Source organism: Rutilus rutilus (assembly GCF_951802725.1).
Source record: "Rutilus rutilus genome assembly, chromosome: 8".
Classification (NCBI taxonomy): domain Eukaryota; kingdom Metazoa; phylum Chordata; class Actinopteri; order Cypriniformes; family Leuciscidae; genus Rutilus; species Rutilus rutilus.
This window is the reverse complement of record NC_140222.1, coordinates 26279120-26305693: the sequence shown is the minus strand read 5'-3', so window position 1 is coordinate 26305693 and position 26574 is coordinate 26279120. Positions and strand designations below refer to the sequence as shown.

The window sequence follows — 26574 nt, the reverse complement described above, 5'->3', positions numbered from 1 at the left end:
CTTTGGCAACAAACTGAAATAAAATTAGGTTGAAGTACTACAAATTTTTAATAAATTAAAGCTACATATAAACTAATCTAAAGAAATAAATAAAATATAAAACCCCTAAAAATTTAAATAAAAAGCTTTTTTTAAAAACAAAGTCATAAAAAAAACATAACTTTTAAATTACAATTTTTATTATTAAAATGAACATTTAATTGTTAGACTGCTGAATAAAACATACTAAATACCACATCCTCCAAATTTGACATAAGGCTTTGCGTCCACATCTCCACGTTTTTATTCAGTTATTCTTACTTTAAAAAAGTAAGACTGCAATATCAATGATATGCACATATATTTATCCCTGATAATCTAATACATGTATATATGCTATTTGAATTTTTTTGTCCTCTAAAATACATGGAAAAACTGGATTACTCCAACAACAGAGTTCTTATGTGTCACTTGAATAAATGCAAAGTTTTAAATATGGATATGTTTCTTTCAAAAACCCATGGTCTTGCTTCAGAAGGCTTTTAATAACCAACTGGAGTCGTATGGATTACTTCTATGATGACACTATTCAATGCCATTACAAAGCTGGGAAGAACCAGGATGTTTTTTAATATAACTCCGATTGCGTTCGGCTGAAAGACTAAAGTCATCCACCTAGATTTTTGGAGTGAACTATTCTAGTCCATTAACATAATTAAGACAGACAGAAAGTGTTTTTCCACAGTTTTCAGAGAGGTAGCCGTGGGTCATTCTGAGCGTGTTTCAGTCTACATGAGGATTTTATGGTAGGGGTGCAGATTGAGGGAAGACGTGAATGCGCGGATGTCCGTTATCATGGTGGCCTTGCCGAGGACGGGCGAGGCGGGGAGGAAGATCAGCTCCGACACATTCCCATACGAGGACGTCTTAATTTCTGCATCCTGAGTCTCTGGGGCAGAACAGGATTGATCATCTCCGTGGGTTTCCTTCTCTTTCTCTCCGAATCCAACCACCTGCATGGATCATAAGAGTCATTTGGTAGATGATCAACAGTTTCAACATTCATGACCATTTTCTACCGTCTCAATGACCCTTTAAAAGGCCCTTTTTTAAAATAATGGATTATAACAGAAACAAATACATAACATACATACATGTATACTTAGTTTTCTACTGTTTGCATGCCTGTGCTCCATGAAAAAAGACACCAGTTCATCTTTGGTGACATCTTTCAGGACTTCAATCTGTCGGGTAGAGAAACAATGTGATATTCTCACTGAATACAATTCTCAAATATTCAGAAGAAAGAATTAGAATAGAAATGCTATTAAAATGTTAGCTTTTATACATAACTATTGAGAATGTTATATCTGACAACCAATAAATGGCCAGTTTTAAAATTCTACATTATTTTGTTTAAATAAATAAAACATAAAAAACTAGTCATTTTATGTGCTACAAAAATTAAGGCATAAATAAATAAATAAACGAAGACTAACAAAAACATTGGAGACGTGGATTAAATATATAAAATAAAAATAAAAACTAACAAAAAAAAAAATCTTTGAGGCACAAATAAATGTAATTAATATTTTGAATATATTTTTTCCATTTTTATTTCAATTTTATTTTAACTTTTAGTAACTTTTTATGTGCTTTTGTCATTTTTTCAATTCGTTTTTTGGGGATTTTATATTTCTATACAATTCATTTATTTCACTTTAATGAACTTATACATTTTTATGGCTATAATAGATTTATTTGTTTCAGTTTTTAGTTTTTTTATATTTCTATTTAGCTTAATGAATTTATTATTTCAGTTTTTAGGTTTTTATATTTCTATAGCTTTAAAAAAAAATGATGTAGCTTTAGTTTATCTATCTTTTATTACAAGGAGTTGAAATAAATACAAAAAACTATTACTAAATAAATTAATATTAATACTAACAAAACAAAAAAAATGGCGATTTGAAATAAATAAACTGTATTAAATTACATTTGTATCCAAATAATTAAAAAAATTAAACACTGAAAACTAAAATCAGTCATTTTCAATGCGTGAATCAAGGCATCACATTATAATTTACAGTATGAAAAATGTAATTCGTTTTAATGATTAACTTTAAGTGACGGAAGATAAATGAAAAAAATCGATAATCTGTAACACTGGATGACAACCGCTATGGTACCATTAATAATATTAAAGATTACTCACTTCTTTATTGAGCCTCTCGAAGACATACTGCTGCGTGACCACTTCAAACCAGTTCCTGTCCACTTCGTCCCCGAGCTGCGTGTCTTCACACTCCTTCAGCTTGATCAGAGCGCTCACTTGAGTTTGAAAAGCCTCGTCCGATAAGTTAACCATTTTCTCCCCAAAGCTGACTAGAAAAGCTTCAATTTTATCTTCCACAAAGTCAGTGCTATGAGAGTACATGGCAAAAACAATGTTATTGATATTCATTGAGAAGATAAACATCTAGTTTTCCACATAAACCTTGCCTGAACTTGGTCGCCTGAGTCTCGACGGTCACTGAAAAGCCGAGGACACAGGAGGTGTTTCTGCAGGCAGGATACACCTGATACCTGAAGGAAGAGTCGAATAAGATCCGATGAAGAAGAAAGATTTACACATGGAAACACAGTCTGGAGGACGGCGCTTTATAACTGACCCTAGAGTTTCCTTTGTCCTCAGGAAATCAAAGCAGGGTTCTTCCATGTGCATCTGGCAAACACACAAAAAAAAGTGCATTTAGGTATTAAAAAAAGAAGGACGATACATATACTTTCAGTTTAAGCGACGGCCCAAATCACCACAAGCAGCTCCATCAGCGTATGTTCTCGCAAGTTTTTCAGTCCTGTCTGGAAGAACAACAATAATGTTTTGGGTATGTTCCTTACATAAAGCTCTGAGAGAATTTAAGAAGATCTGAAATAGTCACATGGACTACTTACCTGATGGTATACTGTGACTTCTGAGTTGGCATCTGCCGTGTTGAGGGACTGGACTTTACATAAGTGGTGCGTCTGTGGTAACTCCACCACTCTGAACAGGACAGGAAGTGGAGCTGGAGGAGCTCTGTACTGAAGTTTGCTGTTAAACACCAAGGATGTTGTGTTTGTCAGTAAATAAATCAATCAAAATGTTACTTAATTAAAAAAAGAGATTATTCTATAAATTCTACATGTAACTAACCCAATTTTTTTTTTTGCACTTCCTCATCCCCCATAATGTAATTCTTAAATATATATTTTAAATATATAAACATTTTCCTAAGTAGAATTTTTTGTAACTAAAGTGAACAAATTAAAAAAGATTTTATTTTGTTATTTTACTTCCAAAAAGTAACCTAATAATGTAATGCGGATTACATGTAACACGCTACCTTAACATTATTAAAAAATATATATTTTATAAAATCAATAAAATGAACTATTTGTAAATAGAATTTTGTAACTATTCTGAATAAACAAAAAGTGATTTCATTTAGTTATTTTATGTCCAAAAAGTAACCTGATAACGTAACACGCATTACATGTAACACGCTACCTCAACATTATTAACAAAATTTTTTTTTATAAAATATATCAAATTAACTATTTGTAAATAGAATTTTGTAATTATTTTGAATAAACAAAAAGTGATTTCATTTAGTTATTTTATGTCCAAAAAGTAACCTGATAACGTAACACGCATTACATGTAACACGCTACCTCAACATTATTAACAAAAAAATATTTTATAAAATATATAAAATGAACGTATAGAATGTAATGTAATGAATGTAAGTAGAATTTTGTAATTATTGTGAATAAATAAAAAGTGATTTAATTTGGTTATTTTATGTCCAAAAAGTAACCATGTAATGTAACGCGCATTACATGTAACACATTACCATTATTGGCAATATTATATAACATCAAATAATTCAATTATACTCTACTTATTTTATATTTACATCTAACAAATGTAAAAAGCAGACAACTTACTCTATAAAATACTGCAGAAATTCCTTGGATTCCTGTTTGTGCAGAAATTGTACAAAAATGAGTGATTATAGTGTAAACACTTGCTCAAAATGACATAACTCGTCAATAAGACTCACGGTACTTGTGAAGTTTCCTTGTATGAGTCCTTCTATGTGTAACTCGGCCTTGAAGCGATTCACAAAGTCCATGAGATCAGCCACGCTGATGTCCGCCATGATGGCTTCATACCTCTGCATCACAGAGAAACGACGGTGCTCAAGTATCTGCAGTCGCACATCTCTGAAATAATACACAGTGATGAGACTGAATGATGGAAACGGAGATCGCCAGTGGTTTGAAATCTGCGATTACCCACTTTCCAAGTTGATCTGGTTTAATGAGGATGGTGTAGTAGGCTTTCTTCAGCTGCTCAGTGAACATGCTAAACACATCTGGAGTGGTGCTGAAGTCGGCCAGGTGGTCTACGATCAGGTTCAGAAGCAACTAAAGAAGTGAATTAGTTTGTTCAAATGAATCAATTTCATCTGAGAGACAGATTCAAAAAGAATCAGAGACACTATTGAACTCACAGGCAGTTTGTGGTTGAATCCTTTGAGTCTGAGGAACAGGCCGTGGTCTCCAGGAATTAACGTATACTCCAGCTGAGCCACAACTGCATCGTATGCCGGCTCCGCCAGATTGTGAGCCAGAATATTCACAAAAAGATCCAACAGGACCAGACTGGGGGAGAGAAAAAAAAAGTCTCCATGTATAATGTGGCAGATCTCCAAAGAATTTGAGCCTTTTTACAGGATTGGTAGAGAATTCTGAATTCAATTTGTTGAGGAACAACTCACTTTTTAGGAGATTCCAGTATGATTGGAGTGAGCAGCTGGAAGCGTGCATAAGCTGTCGGAAAATACAGACATAGTGACATAATTATGGATATTCCATTGGGTTTATCTCATTGAGTTTCTCTCATTATTAAAGTACCTTTGGGTATTTTAAACTTGTTGTCCTTTCTGAACCACAGACGGCCTCTCTCGTTGTCGATTATTTTGACTGGGAAATCTGTGTCAGGGCAGTCTGCCGTTTTGAGGGTGAAATCTGAGGCTGTGGATGGGTCAGAGCTGAGGTGAGAACTGTTGTAAAGAAAGGAATGAACCTCCAGTGAATGGAATGGGAACTGACCTATAAACTTGTTCTCAGCTGGGAGGTGGAGGTCAGGGTTCAGCGGGAAATCTCCAGCCCAAAGGTCACTGTATTCTTGTGGAATATCTGTGTAGGTATAACACTTCATGATTAAGGCAAACATAATAAACTGATGCGTGATATATCGGTGCCATATTGGTTATCAGACAATATTATAATTTACATTCTTTATTATAAACACTATTTTTTTTTAGATACTGGAAGATTATTTAGATCATAAGGCATAGATATAGATTAATGGATATTTCATTTATTTGTGCCACATCAACAAAAAAAATACCTTTGTTAGTATTCATATACTGTAGATTTATTTATTTATTCATTTCATTTATATATTTATGACACAACCAACTATTTTATGCAAGTCTATCTATCCATCCATCTATCTATCCACTGTCATCCATCCATCAACTATCATCCATCCATCCATCCATCAACTTTCTATCATCCATCCATTCATCAACTATCATCCATCCATCCATACCTCCATCCAACAATCTATCATCCATCCATCTATCATCCATCCATCCATCAACTTTCTATCATCCATCCATTCATCAACTATCATCCATCCAACAATCTATCATCCATCCATTTATCAACTATAATCCATCCATCCATACCTCCATCCATTCATCAACTATCTTTCTATCATCCTTCCATCCGTCAACTATCAATCATCCATCCAACTATCATCCACCCATCTATTCATCAACTATTATCCATCCACCTATCATCCATCCATCTATCATCCACCCATCAACTTTCTATCATCCATCCATCCATCACTAATTTCTTGAAGCATTTAAAATAAAAATGTAAATGTATATATTTTTTTGTGTGCGTTTTATTTAAACAAAATAATATACAATCTTAAAATTGCCCATTTATCAATTATTGGTGATAAATGTAATTATATCAGCCATAATTTGAATTCTATTTCCATTATATCATATCTAACAAATATAAAAAGTTATTTAATCTGCATTATTTGAGATTATTTTAATTCTGTGAGAATATCTTTATGCAAGTTTATTTTTCAGTGTATTATTTTTCATTTATATTTTAGCCAGAACTATGTTGAACTTTGATATTAAAATGTTATGAAGTTAATATCTTTTAATAATATTGGTTATCATCTAACAGTATCTACCAGAATTGTATGCGTCTATGCATCCCTAAAAATAAAGCCAAACCTTTCCCAGATCTATTGTTGTGGTTTACCTTCAACACTGTACTGCGTCCCGAACCACTTCTCCTTTAGCGGACAGAGACCATCATGTTTGGGTGACAGCAGTAATATGTTGGCCGTCACTGGGGTCAAGAGTGCCAAAGCAGCTGAGATGACCTTCAATGACAGATTAAACATCAGAACAGCAGTCATAAAATATTTAGCATTACTAGTTTAGTCCAAAAGACAATGCCATGCCTCTGGGTTGTATTCAAACATAAGCTGGTCTCCACACAGAAAGTCCTCTTTTGGGAAAAGCTGCATGTTCTCACAAATGTTCGCCACAAACTCAATTGGTTCCGTCTGGTACAAAAAAACATAAATATGAGAGTCGAAGGCCTGTGACTGTTCTATCTATGAATTTAGATGATTTCACTCAAGAGAATGAGGGAAAAACAGGTCACCTGCTCCTGATAGTGAAACTCATTGGCTTCAATCTTTTGGATTTCCTCATAGATTCTGAGAAAACACATAACCAAGAGAATATTGAGGTTTTTGTTTTTGTATTTAACAAAACCAACAGGATTGAAGGACATTATCTAAACCAACTCTTAAAAATAAAGGTTCTTCAGAGATTATTTTCTTCTCAAGAACCATTTTTACTGCAAAAAGGATTTCATATTCAGCATCAGGCTGTGAAATCCTTTTCTAATTGAATGCATTTTATTATTTTTTAAAGCAGAAGGTTTTAATGATCTGCTGCCCACCTCTGCTGAGGTCCAATAGACTGAAGCATCTTCAGATACTGGAAGATTGTATGAATGACCTACAACCACAATAAAACATTTCATTATTAAGATATAATGAGGAATAAAAGGATTCACACCACATAAAAACAACTGAGGACTTCACTGAGCCAACATGAAGGGTTTTTCAGACCTGGAAGAAGTTCTGGAAGCCCTCGTCGCTCAGGGTGACTGAGACGCTGAAGATGGAGTAGGTGGTGTTCTGATCGAAACCCGTCTCACTGTTTCCTCCGAACAGACCGATAGCCCAGCACCTGCAGATACAGAGCATTTCATTTCATCTCATTTGATTCAAACTGAATCATTAGTGATGAACAGTCAAAAAACAGAAAGTCAAACTCACTTCTTTCTGAGTAAAGACAATACACTTCCAGCTCCTTCATGACCAATCAGCCAGGAAATGTAATGCAGGGGTTTCACTCTATATCCCAGCATGTACAAACACAAACACTCTTTATTGCCATCAGCCTTATGCAAACTTGTACTATTATGCCATTATGTCCAGGTTAAGAAGCTTGGTGGCCCATGCTGGTCTTTTAAGCAGAGTATACTTCGCTATCTTGACCTCAGCAGGGTAAAACACTTTCATATGGTGGATAGATTTTTTACTGACCTGTAATGTTTGCCCTGAGGTGGAAGAGCCCAGCTGATGGTCAGCGCATGAACCTTTCTCACTGGCACCACTGAAAATGACACTTAGTTATCAAAGCTTCCAAATGCTCATTTAAATTCACCAACACATGAGTAGATCTGGGAGGCAATGAATCATGAATAATGATATTCAGTATGAACTCCGTATGTTGTTCAACAGTTAGCATTAAATTAAACACAAGTGATTAAATTTTTTTTTAATATAAATATTAAATTATAATATAATGTACTTGTAAATATAAATAATGTTTTAAATATTTAATTTAGTTTTAATAATTATTTTTTATAAAACTATTATATAATATTATTTAATATAATATAATAATAATATTATATTATATAATTTCTATATTTTAATTTAATTTTAAATATAAAAAAAATCTAAATGATTTATAAAATGTATTAAAATATGCTTTTACTATATTCCACTTATTATTGTTATTAAAATAACAAAATAAAAACAACAATAATTTATAAATGTTGTTTTATTTTCAAATATACCTTTGATAATATCATTAAATATAAATACCATAAAAACTAATAATAACAAATGATTTACTTTATGAAATGTATATCAATAAGCTTTTATTACTACTGCAACTTATAATAATAATAATACAAGTAATAATAAAATAAACAAAAATAAAAACAATAGTAATTTATTTTATCAATTATCAATTTTGTCAAATAAAAAACTAATAATAACAAAATAACCATTTAAATATGGTTATAAAAATAAACCATTCAAAAAAGATTTAAATATGTTTTCATAATAATAATAATAATAATAATATAAAGCATTATTGTTGTCATATTAATTAGTAATATAGATTGATTATATTAATATTATAATTATAAACAAAAATATTAAAATTGCATGATTTATATTTAATATTTAATTTAGTTTTATTACATATTTTTTTAAATGTAAATAAATATTTCATATTTAAATTAAATATGAAGTTAAATTACATACTAAATTAAAACTTATAATATTACATTCAATTCAATGTAGCTTTTTAAAAAGATTCTAGGTAACCTAACTGACGCAAGCAACCCAATCTGAAATCCAACGCTACCTCGGTAAAGCTTGTTGAAATCTGGGGTATCAAATGGATCCTGAAGGTCTGAAAAATTCACCCGTGGCTGGCCACTGTGGGGGGGGAAAAGAAAAGAAAAAAAGGACATTAAAATAAATCCTGGGTGACATAAATGGCAAGAAATATGACTGTTTAGCATACTTACTTGTTTGGGATCTTAATAAAGATCTCTCGCACCCATTCTTCCAGGGTATCAAGTGTGTCTATGAGGATAAAGTGTCCAAAATTAGACCCTTGATGTAAATATGAGGATAGTACTGTATTAATTCAGAGACAAATGATTTATTCTCATTGCCTCTGGACTGCACAGTGAGCGTCATGTAATGAGCAGAGTAAAATCTCCTCCAGAACTCTCTCAGACGCTCGTAAGTGTTGATATTCTTCTCTCTGGGTTCGTCTTTCAGTGTTTGAGCATTTCCTGGTAAAACATCAAGGGATGGACAAATATCATGACCATCATTCTCTTGTTTGGCATAATCTCAGAACATTATGAACATGTGACTGACCCCAGAAGAACTTGCTCATCGGATGACTGGCTTTTGCTAAACTTCCAAACAGCATCTCTTTGCGGTTAGAGTCTAATGGTCGACCCATCTGGTACTCTGTTAAAAAGAATTTAGCTACATTACATTTCATTATTAACTTTGACACACGTCAGCAGTGCGGTTTTTGTGACGTGTTTTTACTGACCGCTATCTACAGCCTCCACCTCCCTGTCAACTGCATCGGGAATCATCAGGGGGCAGATGAAAAACTGCGCCCACCTGTGGACAAATAATGCAAGTGCAGGTTTTTAAAGGGGCAGTTCACCCTAAAATAAACGAATATGTGATTGATAATTGAATATTTAGCTCACCGATCCAGTGCTTCTTTGAAGCATTTCCTCTGAACATCAAATTGGAAGATGGTCCGCTCGCAGTCCGTGGAGGCGTTGTCACTTCCTCCGTGTTTTTTCAGGAAAGCATCAAAGCCATTTTCGTCCGGATACTTCTCACTGCCCATGAAGACCACTGGAAAAAATAACAATGTGAATATAAAGGAAATAAAAAGGTAAGAATAAAATAAATGACCCCTTGCTGTCAATCAACGCACTGTGTTCGAGGAAATGGGCAAGACCAGGTAGATCCGCAGGGTCACTGAAGCTTCCCACGCTGATGCAGAGAGCAGCTGCGGACTGAGGGAAGATATAACATATTGGGTATTATATCTATTTATAAATGAAGTAACTGTAAAAACTGACAGTCACCTGTTTCTCTGAACGGCAATTCTTCTTCCTCGCTTCACTGCATTTATTCACGTCATTCCTGTCTTCATCGGCACTCTCACTGTCAACATTCTCTTCCTCTTCTTCGTCAGCCGGCTCTTTGCCACTCTCTGATTGGGTGAGGTCTGATATGAGTAGCACTTTGAGTCCATTGCTCAGCTCAATGTACCTGGAAAAGGTTTAATTACTTCTAGTCAGAAAAAGAACCATTAAAAAAAAAAAAATATATATATATATATATATATATATATATATATATATATATATATAAATTAGAAATGTATTATTATAAAAATTAAATAAAAATAAAAATAATAATAATAATAATAATATATATATATATATATATATATATATATATATATAATTTTTATGACAAAAAAAACATTTAAATACATTTTATTTCTAAAAATAAATGTGATAATATGAATAAATACAAATTTAATAAATAAAAACGAATTAAAAACAAAACAAGTTTTTCCAAATATGGTTTTAATAATATATTTTATATTTTATTTAAAAAATATACATTTATTTTCATTTAAATTGTTATTTAATTTATTTTATAACATTTAATTGATGTAAAAAATAAAAATATTAATAATAAAAATAAAATGACAACAATTTTTAACAATTTCATAAATTTAATTAAAAAAATACACTCGATATAATAATTTTATATAAATAATATAAAAATTTATAAAATAATATTTTATTTTATATGCTGTAAAATAATATAAATATTATTAATATAATATTATTATCAAATTATTAAATTATAAATAAGACAATAATCATATATCTTTTCAAAATGTATAATTTTATTTTAAATATAAATTTGATAATATAATGCAAATATAAATAAAATAAATAAACTAATATCCATAATAAATCAGATTTATTCAATAATGGTTTAAATATTTTTTATATCATATTTACTAATAACAATGATACAATGTATATAAAAATATATTTATAAATGTATTATTATTATTATTAATATAAAGACTCATAGTATGAATATGACAATTGTTGTTTTTATTAATCACTATTATTATTTTATTCAATCTATTTACCACACATATATATATATATATATATATATATATATATATATATATATATAAATAAATAAATATATATATATAAAACATTCATACATTATTAATTGTTGTTGTTGATATTTTTACTATAGATAGAGCATAAAATGTCTTGTTACCTGTATTTTTTCGGGTCGTTTGGTGATTTGATTATTCTCGGGTCACTTTGATCAGACTCTGGCTGGGAGAGGGAGACCGGTGGTTCAGTTCGAGCTGGTGGAGGTTCTCCGCTCTCTGGACCGGACACTTCACTGGCAGGTCCACTGGAAGTTCGGGGCATTTTGACTCAAACACTCTGCGTGTGACAAACCACACTTGTTAGTGTCCAAACGCAGACGCGCAGTTCATTTAACATGATTGACACCTGTCACGAATACGCTTCATCTTCTGTATCAAAACTCCAGTAGCTGCTAATCCCTTTCAGGACTTGCGTTAAGACAACACAACACTAAAAAAACGTTTCAATAATTAAACTTCTGAATACAATTAAGTAACATATTACCTTCCTTTCTGTTGTCGAATGGATTACGGATCGGATGTTGCGCCGTTAACGCTCATGTTGAGAACACCTAACACACCGAAATCTCATTGGCTGATACACCGTGGCATAGAAAACAAGAACCAATGTGATTGGTCGAGCGACCGGCGCTGTGAAAAATTAAATATTTATAAGCGTTTGATTTAGAAACAGGTTTATCTGGTTCAGAACAGAGCTGTTGTTGTTGACTAAAAGTAAACCTAAAAATCATTGAATTAAAATAAAATATGAATATAAGATGAAAAACTTTATTTACTTTAGCACTGAAATACTAAAATTGAAAGGGAAATAAAATTAAAGATATATAAGTAAAAAAATGAGAAGCACATAAAAGTACTAAAATTGTATACAGTGCAATATTAATAAATACTAATAACACTGCTACAGAAATTCAAATAACAAAATAACAGACAAATATTTGTTGTTTAATATAAGACCATGAATTAAGGTTGTTTAATCTTTTAAGTAAAGTGTCTTTTGTGACTTTTAAGTAAATATAGTGTCAAATAAGTTTATTTCATTTCAGCAATTTTTGTTTGCTTTCATATATATGTCTATAGTATCCTCAATATACTGGCCATCAGCATCACATTCAATGACAGACGCAGTACATAAATATTAGCATTACTATATGTGATTTGTGCTTTTATTGTTACAAATTGCATCTAAAAGTAACATTCACAACTGTACAATCACTGTACGCCCCAGTGCAAATTGTCTACAAATCAAAATACACTGACAGCAAAGGTACAACTATATATTCCAGCAGCATAAAAATAAATATCTACTCGGGGGGATATCTCATTTGGAATAATTTAGACTATAATTACATAAAACACTCATACATCACTTGATAAAAAAACCAAGGTAGATAATACATACACGAACCCACAAGGATTTGCTACAGGTTTCTGAAATATAAACATCCTGGCACAAGTTCACGATGAATCTCGACTTTCTTCTTGAGGATTTGAGTGAAGAATCATATCTTTTGTAACAACGGCTGACTATGAAATGTGCTGATTGTGTTCAGTCTATTATTACACACAACAGTAACGTGGTTTCTGGCAATACTAAGTTTAACGTGAATTTAATGTCGTATTTTTGTGCAAGACATGAATTTTATTTTGCGTATCTAATCATTTTTTCCCCTCTCAACATGAAGATAGCTTAAACAAGTGCTTAAACATACTGTGCCAGCAGTTAATAGATGGAGTCCAACATACAATGTGCATCTGCTTCTGATCCAATCAGATCAGAGAATCGAAACCACCCTGAAAACTCAATTTTGCATAATGGCCATTTTGCAAAAGTCGGAGTTTATTTTTGTGCCTTTTAACAGATTATCCACCATTTTACCTCCATTAAAGTACTACATTAAATATATAATTCATAAAATTAGCGAGATTGTGCCACCACAGATTGCGTTTTTTAAATCTAGTTTCGGCAGTGAACACTGAAGTTCTGAGAGCCAAGTAGTAGTTTTTGTGCTTTGCTCTAGTCCCTGCGTTAAGTTTCCTATGGACTGATTAGGGTAGAAGTGTACTATTATTACTGAACTACTTCACATGTTTGACAGCTACAAACAAACAGGGGTGTGTTTCCCGAACGCAATCGTTAGCCAACTGTAGTCGCAAGTTCCATCGTTTACCAACATAGTTTAACGAAGCAACTCAACTTTGTGAGTTTAGAACTACAGCTCTCGACTTGCAGCTTGAAGCATAGTTTCCTGTTAGTATGAAATTTAAACGCATGTACATTTAATTCTATTTAGTTTAGCGCTTTTGATGTGTGCTTATGCATAAACGCGTAAGGGAAGCTTGGATTATAAAGAGGGAACCCGCGATGAATCAAACATCAAATGAAGGGAACAAAAATATTGAAGTGGTCCTCAGATGCAATGTTTGTACACTGTAAAAAAAAATGATATGATCAATGTTATAACAACATATGTTTTTACATTGCTTTACCTCATCAAAATAAGTTAAGCAATTTTCAAGTTATACAAGATTCAACTCGTTTTTTAAAGTCAGTTTAATGTAATTTAAGTTGAAATGACTTAAACATCCAAGTTGATTGTACTTAAAAATTTAAGGCAGCAACTTTTTTTTTTTTTTACAGTGCATCTCTGAGAAAAATTACGTTGTGGGAAAGTTCCTGACTGAATGAAATGTACGGCAATTACAAAATTGTGTTTATGATAATCTGACATCAATAGCGATGTTAAATCGATTCATTAGCAGAAGTTATTTCTCCACTACCTGTGTGTGACGTCATTAACTACATTTCCGATATTGTTGACCCAACGTGGCTCAAACAATGGAAGTGCAACCATGTTACAATGATTTCAGGAAATATTTGAACTAGTTAATTTCTCTAACGATGCATCATACTACGGTGGTTAAGCAGTGAGTTACGTTGTTTGCGCAGGAAACGCACCCCAGGTCGGTTCCGATCGGCATACAACAGAACGTTAAACCAGACGACATCGGATCCGCTGCTGATAGGTTGGCATATGAGTAGAGAGAGAGAAATCAGCAACAATTCTGAGGTAGCTGGGGAGGTTTATCGGTTAGTCGGGTGGTTTTGGCACCGGTAACTATGGGTGGATCCGTATCGACTCTCTCGGACATCTTCACGCAGATAATGTCGACCAAGCGCTCAAATACTTGTCTGACGTTGATGTTCTCCTTGGCGCTGGCTTCGTAGTACTCAAACCCTGCGAGAAAGAATCCAAATACAATCAGAATCAGATTAAAGGGGTCCTATTATGTTTTTCTAACATTTTCAACTTTCTTTAGTGTGTAACGTTGCTGTTTGAGCATAAAAAGGTCAGCAAAGTTACAAAGCACAAGTCACTCCAGTTATTCTAAACATCAGTATTGTAGTCGACTGTAGTCTTGAGTTTTCTTCCGGGAACGACATGACATAATATTCCACGTTTAAATAATTCTTGCTCAAGGCATATGCAAAATTAAGGGGACGAGGCCTAGCTGAGTTGCGTTAGAAACCCGCGGTTATGTTAAGGGCTGTAATATTTCCCAAACGCGCTTGAAGCGGTTGACCAATCACAACACACAGGTACAGTCGACCAATCAGAGCACACCGCGCTTTTAAACAGAACGTTCCTGCATTCCTTATGACAACATATGTTTTTACATTGCTTTAACTCATCAAAATAAGCAATTTTCAACTTTTCAACAAAGATTCAACTCATTTTTAAAGTCAGTTTAATGTAATTTAAGTTGAAATGACTCAAACTTTCAAGTTGATTGAACTTAGAAATTTAAGGCAGCAACTTTTTGTTTTACAGTGTGACAGACTGGGTGCTGCCACAATGTAAAATATGTGAAAAGAATGATTTTTTGAATATTGAAGCATGTAAACCTATTCTAGCCGACCTCAAAAACAAAATCAAGACTTTTGAAAATGACATAATAGGTCTCCTTTAAAGATTGGGCACATAACTTACCTAACTGGTCGGCCAAGTGTTTCCCCTTCTCAGAAGGCACCACCCTCTCCTCATCCATGTCACATTTGTTCCCCACTAATATAACCTGAGCGTTATCCCATGAATAGGTCTTAATCTGTGTTGCCCTGAAAGGAAATGGTCATTTATGGCATATCAGTGTATTATGGACAAAAAACCTATGGATTCTGGATTAAAACTGCTCACCAGTCCTGCACTGCATTGAAGGACTCTTCATTTGTGATGTCGTACATAAGGATGAAGCCCATGGCTCCTCTGTAGTAAGCTGTAGTAATAGTTCTATACCGCTCCTGTCCAGCTGTATCCTATAGTATAGACAACACAGAAAATGACATGCTTTGGAAAAATCACATCGATTTAAGGCCATTCACACAAAGAACTATAACTGTAAAGATAACTACAACAATAACTATATTAGCATTCACACAGACGGACAATAAAGGTCTTCAGCTGCTTTAAATGCTCGAGCTCTTTAAAGACAGGTGGATTCTGATTGGCTGTCAATGTTTTTAATGTTTTTAATGTTCAAATTTCAGAAGGGAATTTCAATGTTATTATTCCTCTGTGTGTCATTACCATTATAGTTGCGGTGTGTACTTCTCATAGAAGGTCTCAAATATTCAAAGAATTAGAACAATTATTCAAATTTCAGCATTATATCTATCATTGTGATATCCTTTGTGGCCCTTTAGAGACCAGAATATAACATAGCAACACCCTGACAACCACCTACAACACCCTTAAATTGTGTGACTTCTTAATATATTAAATGTGCGTAAAATTAAAAATAAAAATATTTTGTGTATTGGTTATCTACTAACTAATTGTATTATTTTTTTAATCATTCCAATTATTTTCATTATTTTGATTTATTCAGAAAAATTTAAAAATGAATAGGCTACAATTATCTTATTACAAACTAATCTCAATTTATTATTGAGATTATTACCTATTATTCTTTTTTATTTAATCTACAAATATATAAAAATAAATGGTAAGTTAATCTTAATTTATTATATTTTTTTATTAAATTATTAATTTTTATCTCACTACAGACCTTGGTGGCATTTTATTTTTAACAGTGTGACGTATCATGACCTTCACTGCTCCATGAATGCAATAGCTATCAAGCATGTGGAGGACAAACTAAATGAAAGGTTGTAATTTCTCTATTTTGGGCCCTTGATTATTCAAAGCCCATTTTGTTTGGTTCGACTTGGTGCCAGTTTCCCTTCAGCTGTTTTGAATGAGAGCCTATTTTTAAGACCTTGTGATCAATACGCCCAGATTATGAATGATCACACATTGTGGCTGTGTCATACTTGTCACCCCGGCGCTCGTGTGCTTTCGAAAACTCTGCCCGCCCCCTTACCCTCAGGGGCCGCTTTAATTGGCTATGAGGATCTCTCTCTGCCAGGGAGCAGTATGGAGTGCTGCTTCCATGACAACCAGCATCGATGATGCATGTGGGGGGGGGGGGAGAAGGCGCTTGCTTTCTTTTCCTCCAGTAAAAGATGGCTCTCAATCACAGGCTGATAGAAGGTGAATGTGGAAGGAAGAGGATGGATGCAGCTGGATGCAGTTTGCGCTTAACGATGCCAGCCAATCACATTAGAACAACAAACAATCTGGGGCTAAAAATATACTCATTTTCATTCACATATTGCATGATTCATGCAATATTAGGGATTTAATTACACCAATAAACCTGCTACAGCACTCACCCATATTTGGAGCTTAACTCTCTTTTCGTTCCTGTAAACGGTCTTCACCTTAAAGTCGATGCCGACTGTGCTGACGAAAGAGTTGCTAAAGGAGTCATCTGCATATCTGAATAAAAAGCTGGTTTTTCCTACACTGCTGTTGCCAATGATCAGGAGTTTGAACATGTAGTCAAAGTTCTGATCAGATCCATCTCTCTGCCCAAAGCGTTGGTCTGCTTTTGCCATCTGTGAACACGGACAAAAGTATAAATACAGGTAAAGGTTTAAGCAGGAGTCGAGACTGCATCAACCCTGTTACTAATAGTCAATACGGAAAATGGTGTGGGCAAAACAAATCATGCCTATGTGTGTGTATATATAGCCTATATATATATAGAAATATATACACAAACACACACATGGTAAGACAAGAATAAAGACTGGTGTCCGCCCTGTTACTGAGATGCAGTAGCATCTACTAAAAATAAAATACATTTAAAAAACAGGACCACCAGCTGTGTGGTCTATGTATCATCAAAACAAGTCTTGATGATGCACAAGCCAATGCATAATTTCGAGCCTTCATCTCATTTTACACTGGTTTGTTTGGCGAGAACATCGTTAAAGCATCACAGAATCAACATAACAGGTCCAAATACAAGTGAATTTTTTCAGCTATAGTCATTCACAAGCATGAATATCATTGCATAATCAGAGGATGTTATTTTGACCATGTACTGTAAACACACGAGCTCATTCACAACTGTCATTGAGACAATAACGACATCTTGACGGACGACATTCACCGACAAACATCCATAAATGACAAGCACCCGTCAATGAATCAATGGCATATGATGGAGATGCTCACCTCGGATGTAAGCGCTGCTCTATCTCGTCTGGTGCTGTTCTAGGTGGGCGTTTATGGACGCTGCAGCACCTGACGACGCGTCTTCACTGCACTCGCCTGTTAACGCGTACAAAACGCCTGCTTAACGCCCGTGTTAACGCGTATAGTAGCCTAGCGAATGTAAGCGGTTAAATGGATAGTTATCATCGGGTTTATTTGAAAGGGCGCTTGTGTACAGTAGGGTGGGGCATTGGCGACAATTAACCTGCGTTTACAACGCTGAATGTAGGCTAAACGATTCATATCGCTTACAGTGACACTTTTAATGTCACTACATTAGACAGAAAAAAATATAAAACCCCGGCAACAACAAAATAAAATAAATTATAAAAAGGTAAGAGCACACTTTTCCCAAAAAAGTTTTAAAATGATAAAATATCACTTTCAAAACAATCAGCTTTTTTTGGGTTGTCGCGGAATTCGCGCTAGGCTACTTCTTTTGCGAAGTTTGTGGAGATTTTTTTCGCCCTCACGTGAAATGATTCCAGATGATGTGAAATCTTATTGAAATAACCGGATTTCACCTGCGAAAAAAAAAAAAAAAAACCTTTGTGACACGAAACCGCACGAAACGTGAAAGTTGTGCACCATATCAATGCGCAGAACTCACAGCGACGTTCTGTCAGGAACTATATCTTCTAGCGGAAGGATGACATTTCATGAATTAACATTTAAATAAACGTATTATAAGAGCAAAAAGGCCCTTTATATTGTATTGTGAATACAGTCGAGATTCAAGGGCAATGTAAAGCACGGCAAGCTTATTCACAATTTAGCACAGCCTTTTGTACACTATTTCTTAAACAGTTCAAAATGAAGTCAAGCCTTTTTGAAACATTATTGCGAACTCCTTAAATTCACTAAAAATCACCTTAAGGTAATTTGGTTAAAAGTCATCAGCAAATTAAAAGACAAAATGAAGCATCATTTCACTACAGGTCACTTTTATATTTTGTTTACTGATTTTTATGCGCCGTAAGTGTTCAAATAATTAAAGGGTTACCGTAATGATATGTGAAATAAAGAATTAGGTACTGCCAAAATGTGAAGTTTAATATGAATAACACCACACAGTGGATCCATAAATATGTAGTAAAGATTACTTATTTTTGTGGGAGACATACCATATCTATGGCATCCTAATAATAAGCTTCCTTTTTGTATTTTAAGCACAAAATAATCAAACACAGAAGAGTACAGTATTTTGTCTCAGTGTTTTGTCTGTTTATCTCACAAATGCTGAAAGACAACACATATCTTCTTATCTGGCTGCAGAGACTCTCACGGGACTCCATACATAATTACAGAGCGTTTCATTCCCAAGGCGACAGTCCACATTAAGCAACACAATATTTAATGCCTTAGGATTAGTTTGTAGTGACTGCTGGTTCAATACCACTCTGTTCTAGTTCTGCTATCACACACATGTGTTTAAACTCTTCTGGTTGGTGGTTGAAGTTCTCGACCAATCGGAAAGTCTCAAGCCGTTGCGTTCCGTAAAACAGCTGCACCTGATTGGCCAAGCACTGTGCCTGGTGGACAGTCTGAAAGAGGTTTACAAAAAAAGAATTAAAATTTACATAGTTAGCTTTTTGTTTTACTTAGTAACTTCATTGAACTTACCACGAATTTGATATCCATCTCAGCGGTCATCAGCACGATGCCTTTGTCCTTCTGCAGGTCTGTATAGTGGTATAAAATAAGCTGGCTGGGTGCATTTTCTCCCATAGTCTGAAATAGAAGCCATTTTTAGTACCTAAACCAGAAAACAGTGTGGAATTTATATTAAAAGATTTAAAAAATATAATACCTGAACATTGATTAAAGATGTGAAGTGCATCTCATGACCAGCCCACTGGCCGACAAAAAACTCATAGCCTTCCCTCTGGGGTAGAGCGTACAGAAACTGCACAAAGATTGACAAAACTCATAAATACTGAGTGGATTTCAATTTAAGTCAATATACATGCTGGTGAGTAGTGCTGGGTAGTAATTGATTACATGTAATCTGTATAATGTAATCAGATTACAAAAATTAAGTACTTGTAATTCGATTATATATATATTACATATTAAAATACTCAGAATCAGACTACTGTTGTAATTAATTTGAGAATTGAACGACTAGACACGTTGCAAATAACCGACTCACAAGTCAATCGAACTACACTGGTTACATTGTACGTCTGATTAACTAAAAAGAACCGCTTCATTACTAACTAACTAAATTAGTAAGTATGTTTTTCATTCACTAAAAAGAACCATTTCATAACAGTTATTCATTATCTGTTTTGCACTGTAGATTCATTAGCAGCATTACACGCCACTGAATAATGAATGCAAGAAACTCCGAAATCGCCCCCATCCCGTTAAATAGGGCACTATTTGAGGGAACAGACATTTGTAGTGGTGTCCGAAACCATAGAGGATGTTATCGAGTGCACTCATTCAATCCCACAATGCACCGCAATAACACTTGTACAACCGATGTACGCTCAACCATAGATATCATATATAAACACTAGATGTCTTATGGCTCAGTCACTTCCGGCATCATCGTTCGGCCATCTTGTGACAGTGCTCTGTGCATTAAGGTGAATGATCAGCACGCACACAAATCCTCTTATCTCGCTGAAATCTTGACGGATTTACAAACGGTTTGGTTTCTTACAAACGTTATTAACGTGGCTATAATTCCGAATGCTTGAACATGTATGTTATAATTTTTCATATGTATGCAGTGTATGTATGCAGTGTCATAACTACATCTCTGACGTTTATAACAAACCAAACCGTTTGAAAATCGGTAGAAAAATGAGCAAGTTATGGTTATTTAAAAGTACATGCACCATTGAAGTAGTGAGCGAGTACACTGTGGCAAGATGGCCGCAACGTGCGGACGTCGACCTCCATTGGCCAGCAGTGCGCACGAGACATCTAGCCTTTATATATGATATCTATGCGCTCAACGGCTAGAAAATACCCATAATGCACTGCGAGAGACGCACCGAATAGTGTTTCCCCTACCATTATATAAGGGGGGCGCCCCGCCCTCCTAACGGCTCCCCCCGCCCCCCTTGGAGGTCAAGTAAATTTGATTTGATTTTCTTTATAGCGACAGATTACAATTTGTTATTTTATAAAAAAAAAAACTAAATGGCCCTTAAGTAATATGTTATTTATCTTATTTCCACGATGGCATGTCTTTTCTGTCTGTGTTTACAATTATCCCAATGAGTGCGCACACTCACACACAAACAAACACTTGCGTCACATACAGTTGAGCACTAGCGGACAGAGAGCGCGCGGCTGGAAATGTGTCGCTGAACTGAAGATGGCAACACTCGCTCTACTCATAGACAGTATATAAGGCTCTAGCTCTACTGCGAGTAGCAGCCGGAGAGTAGCTCTCCTGCTCCAAGTCTAACGCCCGTTTCACATATATTTCGTTTGCGGTGAGTATTTTTTTTCCGTACCCATGTTAACAGAGCTTTCACACTGCACGAGGATGCAGTCCGTCGATGATCGATCTGTTCCAGTTGCGGTGCGTATACAGCAGTGCAGAGATCGTTTCTGCACCGAGTCTATTTCTGCTGTGCTGCAAACGCTGAATTAAAGTGACAGCGCATGTTTCGTGGTCAAAATGAACACCGATTGACCTGAAAATGTAGTAATTTCACCATAAGTGCGATTAATTAAATAAAATGTAGTAATCTCACCATAAATTTATTTAATTAATTACTACTTTTTTCACTTTAAGACTGAGTTAAAGCAAGGAAAACTACAATTTACCTCAACAAGGCGACATAATGAACAACACTCGTCTTATTCGTGGAGGTGGAAAAACAAGTTCTTTGTGACATGCAAGATTTATTGTATTAAAATTTAAATACAAAAGATTTTAATATAAGTACATGGTTAAATATTTTACCACTTGCTTGAGCAACTTAATATATAATTATATAGAAGTAATGTATTGAATAATACATTGTTTAAATTGTGTTTACGTGAACGCGCGTTCACAGCAGTGGTGCGTCTGACAGGATTATTCTCTCCAATAAATGCATCATAGAAATAAAAACTTCTCATAAAAAAAGCCCATTTAAAATGTATATATATATTGGTTAGTATTTATAAATCTTTTTTTAGTTGTTAGTTAAAAAATAAAACTATTTAAGCTCTGGTCCATTAATATTAACAAATACTTCTATAAATTTAACAAAGGTTATTTGCAAAAGTCAATTTTAAAAAGATTTAAATATGTTTATTTATTTTTTTAAAGAGATATCTTATGTTAACATTTTTTAACTTTTACAAACCATTACCCTCCCAGACAACCAATTTATGTGACAGATAGATAGATAGATAGATAGAGATAGATAGATAGATAGAGATAGATAGCGTCTGTGTCAATTTTCCCCAAACCAACCAACCCCCCCCCCCCCCCCCCCCCCCCCCAAACCTGTAAACCTAGGGGAAACACTGAATTCCCTTGTCTGACCAGAGGATGGCGCTCAGCTGAATCATCCATCCATCCTTTTTCCAAACCGCTGGTCCAATGTGGCTACAGCGTAATATCATACAGGTATTAATTCCTTTTTAATTGATTATTAAATTGTTTAATTAAGGTTTATACATAGTTTCCATGACAGAGTTCAAGATAAATCTTTCAATTACTACTGGAGCTGCCAGTTTGCTAAGCTTTAAATAATCATAAACAGCAAACAAACTACGCAAGTCACTCACTCGTTTTCAATCACTCCTTCAAGTGAACTATATTAGTGGAGTAATGTAGGGAATAGTGAATGAGGGCGATTTCGAACACAGCCTCTGTGTTCAGTCGGTGAAAGAACGCACGCGTCCTGAAAAGTGAAGCCAAAACATTTCCATCGCCCCCCTGTGGATGGCTGCAGTGCAAGTCATAAGCCCCGGACTCTCCATGTAATCAAATGAGTCATGAGCCAAAAAAAAATTTGTTTTTCCAAAGATGGGTTGTGTCATTTTAGGTAGTTCTTATCACACTGACATATGTTCGAGTGTTCGTTTTTTCCAATAAGTTTGGTTTTAGTTAGTTATCCCAGTTATTTCATGCTATAAAAATGGGGTGTTACATTATGATTGACAGCTGTGTTTGCGATTGAGTCACATCTCAGGATCACTACTGCGTAGACTCAGGCTCCAAATTATGTAATCGTCAACGACTGTTACTGGGATATTTTGGCCTAATTTTTCTACAGTGGAAGTAGAGACGTCATCCATTAACGGAACCGAATATCACATTATTCTGATATTCTCTCAGTTGCCAGTGCCACAGATATGATCAAGATATTCAAAAGACACTGAAAATCCTCAATCTTGAAACCACTATTGAAAGCATCTACTGCCACTAAGTGGCCATTTAGCATTTTGCAGGGTTTATTGTTTGGTGGAATGACATTTTACTTGACCATTTAAAAAAAAAGTATGTTTCAGAGTATTAAAATTCTTACCGTTGGGCAAGATTTGGCACGGGCAAAAATAATATCAAACGTTGAGCCCTATAATGGAGAATTACAAGGTTATTCATCTCTGGTGAGAACATTATCGATCTGAAGACAAAATCAGATCTAAAATTTGACTTCTCATCACAATAGATTGAATTGCATTGAAAAAAAGCAAAAACAGTTGTTAATGGACTGATAAGAGAACAAATCAAACAGAACTCACTGGTATGACGGCACTAATTGTGTCTTTCTTCGAGAAGTGCTGCATCCAAAGCTGCACAACATAGTAAAGGGTTTGGGTCTATTTAATCTTTCTACAAATTATTTTACAGTTCAGCGCAGACTGAAAATAAATGGGTGTCGGTCTATGAATATTTTTCTTACCTCTGCAATTTCAGATCCAGATTTCTCCTGAACCATATCAAGGTTAAGAAGAGATCCTAACGTCTATAAAATAACAAAAAAAGGTTGCAAAAAATAAAATGCAAGTCTCAAAATGCACAATATGGAATTAAATACTAATGAGGTTTGATTTCTTACCTTATCTTTGGTGAAGCCCCCAGTTTCTGCTTTACCACGTTTGTCCAACTACAAATGTGACAACATGAGAAAATTATGTCTTTGTACATTATAATGTCTACTAATGTTATATATATATATATATATATATATATATATATATATAAAACCATTTATTGAAGTTATTTAAAAGAATTAATTCACTTAATAAATTTGTAGAATTAACTGTAAATGTGCTCATCATCAGTGATCACCTCTTTCTCCATGTACTTCACGAACTCAGCTTGTCTGGACTGTCCGAGCGGCTCCGTCTTCTTCTCACTGCGCTTCTCTAGTCGGGCTTTAAATTCTTGAGGTTTTGAACTGATGTTACAGGAGTACAAACTAGATTAATGCTTGACATTATTTTATTATATAGAAACTACATCAGCCGCATTTGACAGCTCCTCACCTGCGCAGTTTCCTGATCTTTTCTTCATATTTATTATAATACGGATTTTCCTCTAACTCCGGTTCTTTCTTTATGGAAAACGCCCTGAAGTGAGATGGCACAAGTCCTGGAATCAGCGGTCGGATGCCAGTGGCCCTGACCGCCAACATCCCACGGTACAAACATGACATTTGTACCATGGCCGCCGCCATCTTTTCCCCGTCCAACATCTATGAGTGTCCGGGCGGAACCACGTTTAAAATATGCACAAAATATATTAGTTCCTACCCTAGATTATTTTATGTCTCCTAACGCAAAACATATTATTTCTGTTTAATTAAATTATATAAAAAACAAGAACCAAGAAATATATATGAATAAAATATATTGGTTCCTTATCATTTTGATGTAATATGTCCTTGTTTGATGTTGAAACCAAAATATGAGAATTAGGAATATTATTTTATAATATAAATTATTATATGTAAATTATAACAAGAAAAATGTAATTACAAATAATGAATAAAATATATTGGTCTCTACCTTAAGGAATGGATTATTTGATACCTCTCAATAATACCATTATATATATATATACCTTTTATTGTGGCCAGCCTAAGTTACACCTGTGCAATATTCATGCTGTTTAATCAGCATCTTGATATGCCACACCTGTGAGGTGGATGGATTATCTCGGCAAAGGAGAAGTGCTCACTAACACAGATTTAGACATATCTGTGAACAATATTTGAGAGAAATAGGCCTTTTGTTAAATAGATCTTTGAGTTCAGCTCATGTAAAATGGAGGCAAAAACAAAAGTGTTGTGTTTATAATTTTGTTCAGTGTATATACAGTGAGGAAAATAAGTATTTGAACACCCTGCTATTTTGCAAGTTCTCCCACTTAGAAATCATGGAGGGGTCTGAAATTGTCATCATAGGTGCATGTCCACTGTGAGAGACATAATCTAAAAAAAAAAATCCAGAAATCACAATGTATGATTTTTTAACTATTTATTTGTATGACACAGCTGCAAATAAGTATTTGGACACCTGAGAAAATCAATGCTAATATTTGGTACAGTAGCCTTTGTTTGCAATTACAGAGGTCAAACGTTTCCTGTAGTTTTTCACCAGGTTTGCACACACTGCAGGAGGGATTTTGGCCCACTCCTCCACACAGATCTTCTCTAGATCAGTCAGGTTTCTGGGCTGTCGCTGAGAAACACGGAGTTTGAGCTCCCTCCAAAGATTCTCTATTGGGTTTAGGTCTGGAGACTGGCTAAGCCACGCCAGAACCTTGATATGCTTCTTACAGAGCTACTCCTTGGTTATCCTGGCTGTGTGCTTCGGGTCATTGTCATGTTGGAAGACCCAGCCTCGACCCATCTTCAATGCTCTAACTGAGGGAAGGAGGTTGTTCCCCAAAATCTCGCAATACATGGCCCCGGTCATCCTCTCCTTAATACAGTGCAGTCGCCCTGTCCCATGTGCAGAAAAACACACCCAAAGCATGATGCTACCACCCCCATGCTTCACAGTAGGGATGGTGTTCTTGGGATGGTACTCATCATTCTTCTTCCTCCAAACACGTTTAGTGGAATTATGACCAAAAAGTTCTATTTTGGTCTCATCTGACCACCTGACTTTCTCCCATGACTCATCTGGATCATCCAAATGGTCATTGGCAAACTTAAGACGGGCCTTGACATGTGCTGGTTTAAGCAGGGGAACCTTCCGTGCCATGCATGATTTCAAACCATGACGTCTTAGTGTATTACCAACAGTAACCTTGGAAACGGTGGTCCCAGCTCTTTTCAGGTCATTGACCAGCTCCTCCCGTGTAGTTCTGGGCTGATTTCTCACCTTTCTTAGGATCATTGAGACCCCACGAGGTGAGATCTTGCATGGAGCCCCAGTCCGAGGGAGATTGACAGTCATGTTTAGCTTCTTCCATTTTCTAATGATTGCTCCAACAGTGGACCTTTTTTCACCAAGCTGCTTGGCAATTTCCCCGTAGCCCTTTCCAGCCTTGTGGAGGTGTACAATTTTGTCTCTAGTGTCTTTGGACAGCTCTTTGGTCTTGGCCATGTTAGTAGTTGGATTCTTACTGATTGTATGGGGTGGACAGGTGTCTTTATGCAGCTAACGACCTCAAACAGGTGCATCTAATTTAGGATAATAAATGGAGTGGAGGTGGACATTTTAAAGGCAGACTAACAGGTCTTTGAGGGTCAGAATTCTAGCTG

General features: G+C 34.9%; 3 protein-coding genes across 3 annotated transcripts; all 3 read right to left on the bottom strand.

Moving 5' to 3' along the window:
• Positions 1–159: 159 nt before the first annotated feature.
• nrd1b (nardilysin b (N-arginine dibasic convertase)) lies at positions 160–11878 on the bottom strand. Its single transcript, XM_084417943.1, has 31 exons — positions 11755–11878; positions 11372–11547; positions 10135–10321; positions 9981–10062; positions 9745–9898; positions 9579–9652; positions 9395–9490; positions 9184–9306; positions 9034–9091; positions 8868–8941; positions 7751–7820; positions 7481–7558; positions 7271–7391; positions 7099–7157; positions 6796–6850; positions 6590–6694; positions 6385–6508; positions 5140–5226; positions 4942–5061; positions 4806–4857; positions 4539–4689; positions 4325–4452; positions 4086–4248; positions 3970–4001; positions 2935–3073; positions 2794–2841; positions 2652–2704; positions 2482–2565; positions 2195–2402; positions 1134–1223; positions 160–992 (listed from the first exon to the last, which is right to left on the bottom strand). The coding sequence occupies exons 2-31, from the start codon at positions 11530–11532 to the stop codon at positions 768–770; spliced, it is 3201 nt and encodes a 1066-aa protein (XP_084274069.1). The 5' UTR covers positions 11533–11547; positions 11755–11878; the 3' UTR covers positions 160–767.
• A 532-nt stretch (positions 11879–12410) lies between these two features.
• On the bottom strand, positions 12411–18067 carry rab3b (RAB3B, member RAS oncogene family). The gene is made up of 5 exons (XM_084417794.1): positions 17855–18067; positions 17005–17229; positions 15467–15585; positions 15263–15387; positions 12411–14509 (listed from the first exon to the last, which is right to left on the bottom strand). The coding sequence occupies exons 2-5, from the start codon at positions 17227–17229 to the stop codon at positions 14325–14327; spliced, it is 654 nt and encodes a 217-aa protein (XP_084273920.1). The 5' UTR covers positions 17855–18067; the 3' UTR covers positions 12411–14324.
• A 477-nt stretch (positions 18068–18544) lies between these two features.
• Positions 18545–24937, bottom strand: atpaf1 (ATP synthase mitochondrial F1 complex assembly factor 1). Its single transcript, XM_084417676.1, has 10 exons — positions 24869–24937; positions 24347–24555; positions 24150–24258; positions 23917–23964; positions 23761–23823; positions 23600–23650; positions 23383–23430; positions 19704–19799; positions 19517–19624; positions 18545–19437 (listed from the first exon to the last, which is right to left on the bottom strand). Exons 2-10 carry the CDS (start codon positions 24553–24555, stop codon positions 19261–19263), a joined length of 909 nt encoding a protein of 302 aa, XP_084273802.1. The 5' UTR covers positions 24869–24937; the 3' UTR covers positions 18545–19260.
• Between the last annotated feature and the right edge of the window lie 1637 nt (positions 24938–26574).

Coding starts and splice junctions, on each gene's coding strand:
- nrd1b (XM_084417943.1), bottom strand. CDS start 11,532: ATGCCCCGAACTTCCAGTGGACCTGCCAGTGAAGTGTCCGGTCCAGAG. Junction 9,092..9,183: donor GCTCACTGTGCAGTCCAGAG/GCAATGAGAATA, acceptor TTATCCTCATAG/ACACACTTGATACCCTGGAA. Junction 2,842..2,934: donor AAGTCACAGTATACCATCAG/GTAAGTAGTCCA, acceptor TTGTTCTTCCAG/ACAGGACTGAAAAACTTGCG.
- rab3b (XM_084417794.1), bottom strand. CDS start 17,229: ATGGCAAAAGCAGACCAACGCTTTGGGCAGAGAGATGGATCTGATCAG. Junction 15,388..15,466: donor TTCAATGCAGTGCAGGACTG/GTGAGCAGTTTT, acceptor ATTTCCTTTCAG/GGCAACACAGATTAAGACCT. Junction 14,510..15,262: donor ACACTTGGCCGACCAGTTAG/GTAAGTTATGTG, acceptor TCTTTCTCGCAG/GGTTTGAGTACTACGAAGCC.
- atpaf1 (XM_084417676.1), bottom strand. CDS start 24,555: ATGTTGGACGGGGAAAAGATGGCGGCGGCCATGGTACAAATGTCATGT. Junction 23,651..23,760: donor CTGGATCTGAAATTGCAGAG/GTAAGAAAAATA, acceptor TATGTTGTGCAG/CTTTGGATGCAGCACTTCTC. Junction 19,438..19,516: donor AGATGGATATCAAATTCGTG/GTAAGTTCAATG, acceptor AACCTCTTTCAG/ACTGTCCACCAGGCACAGTG.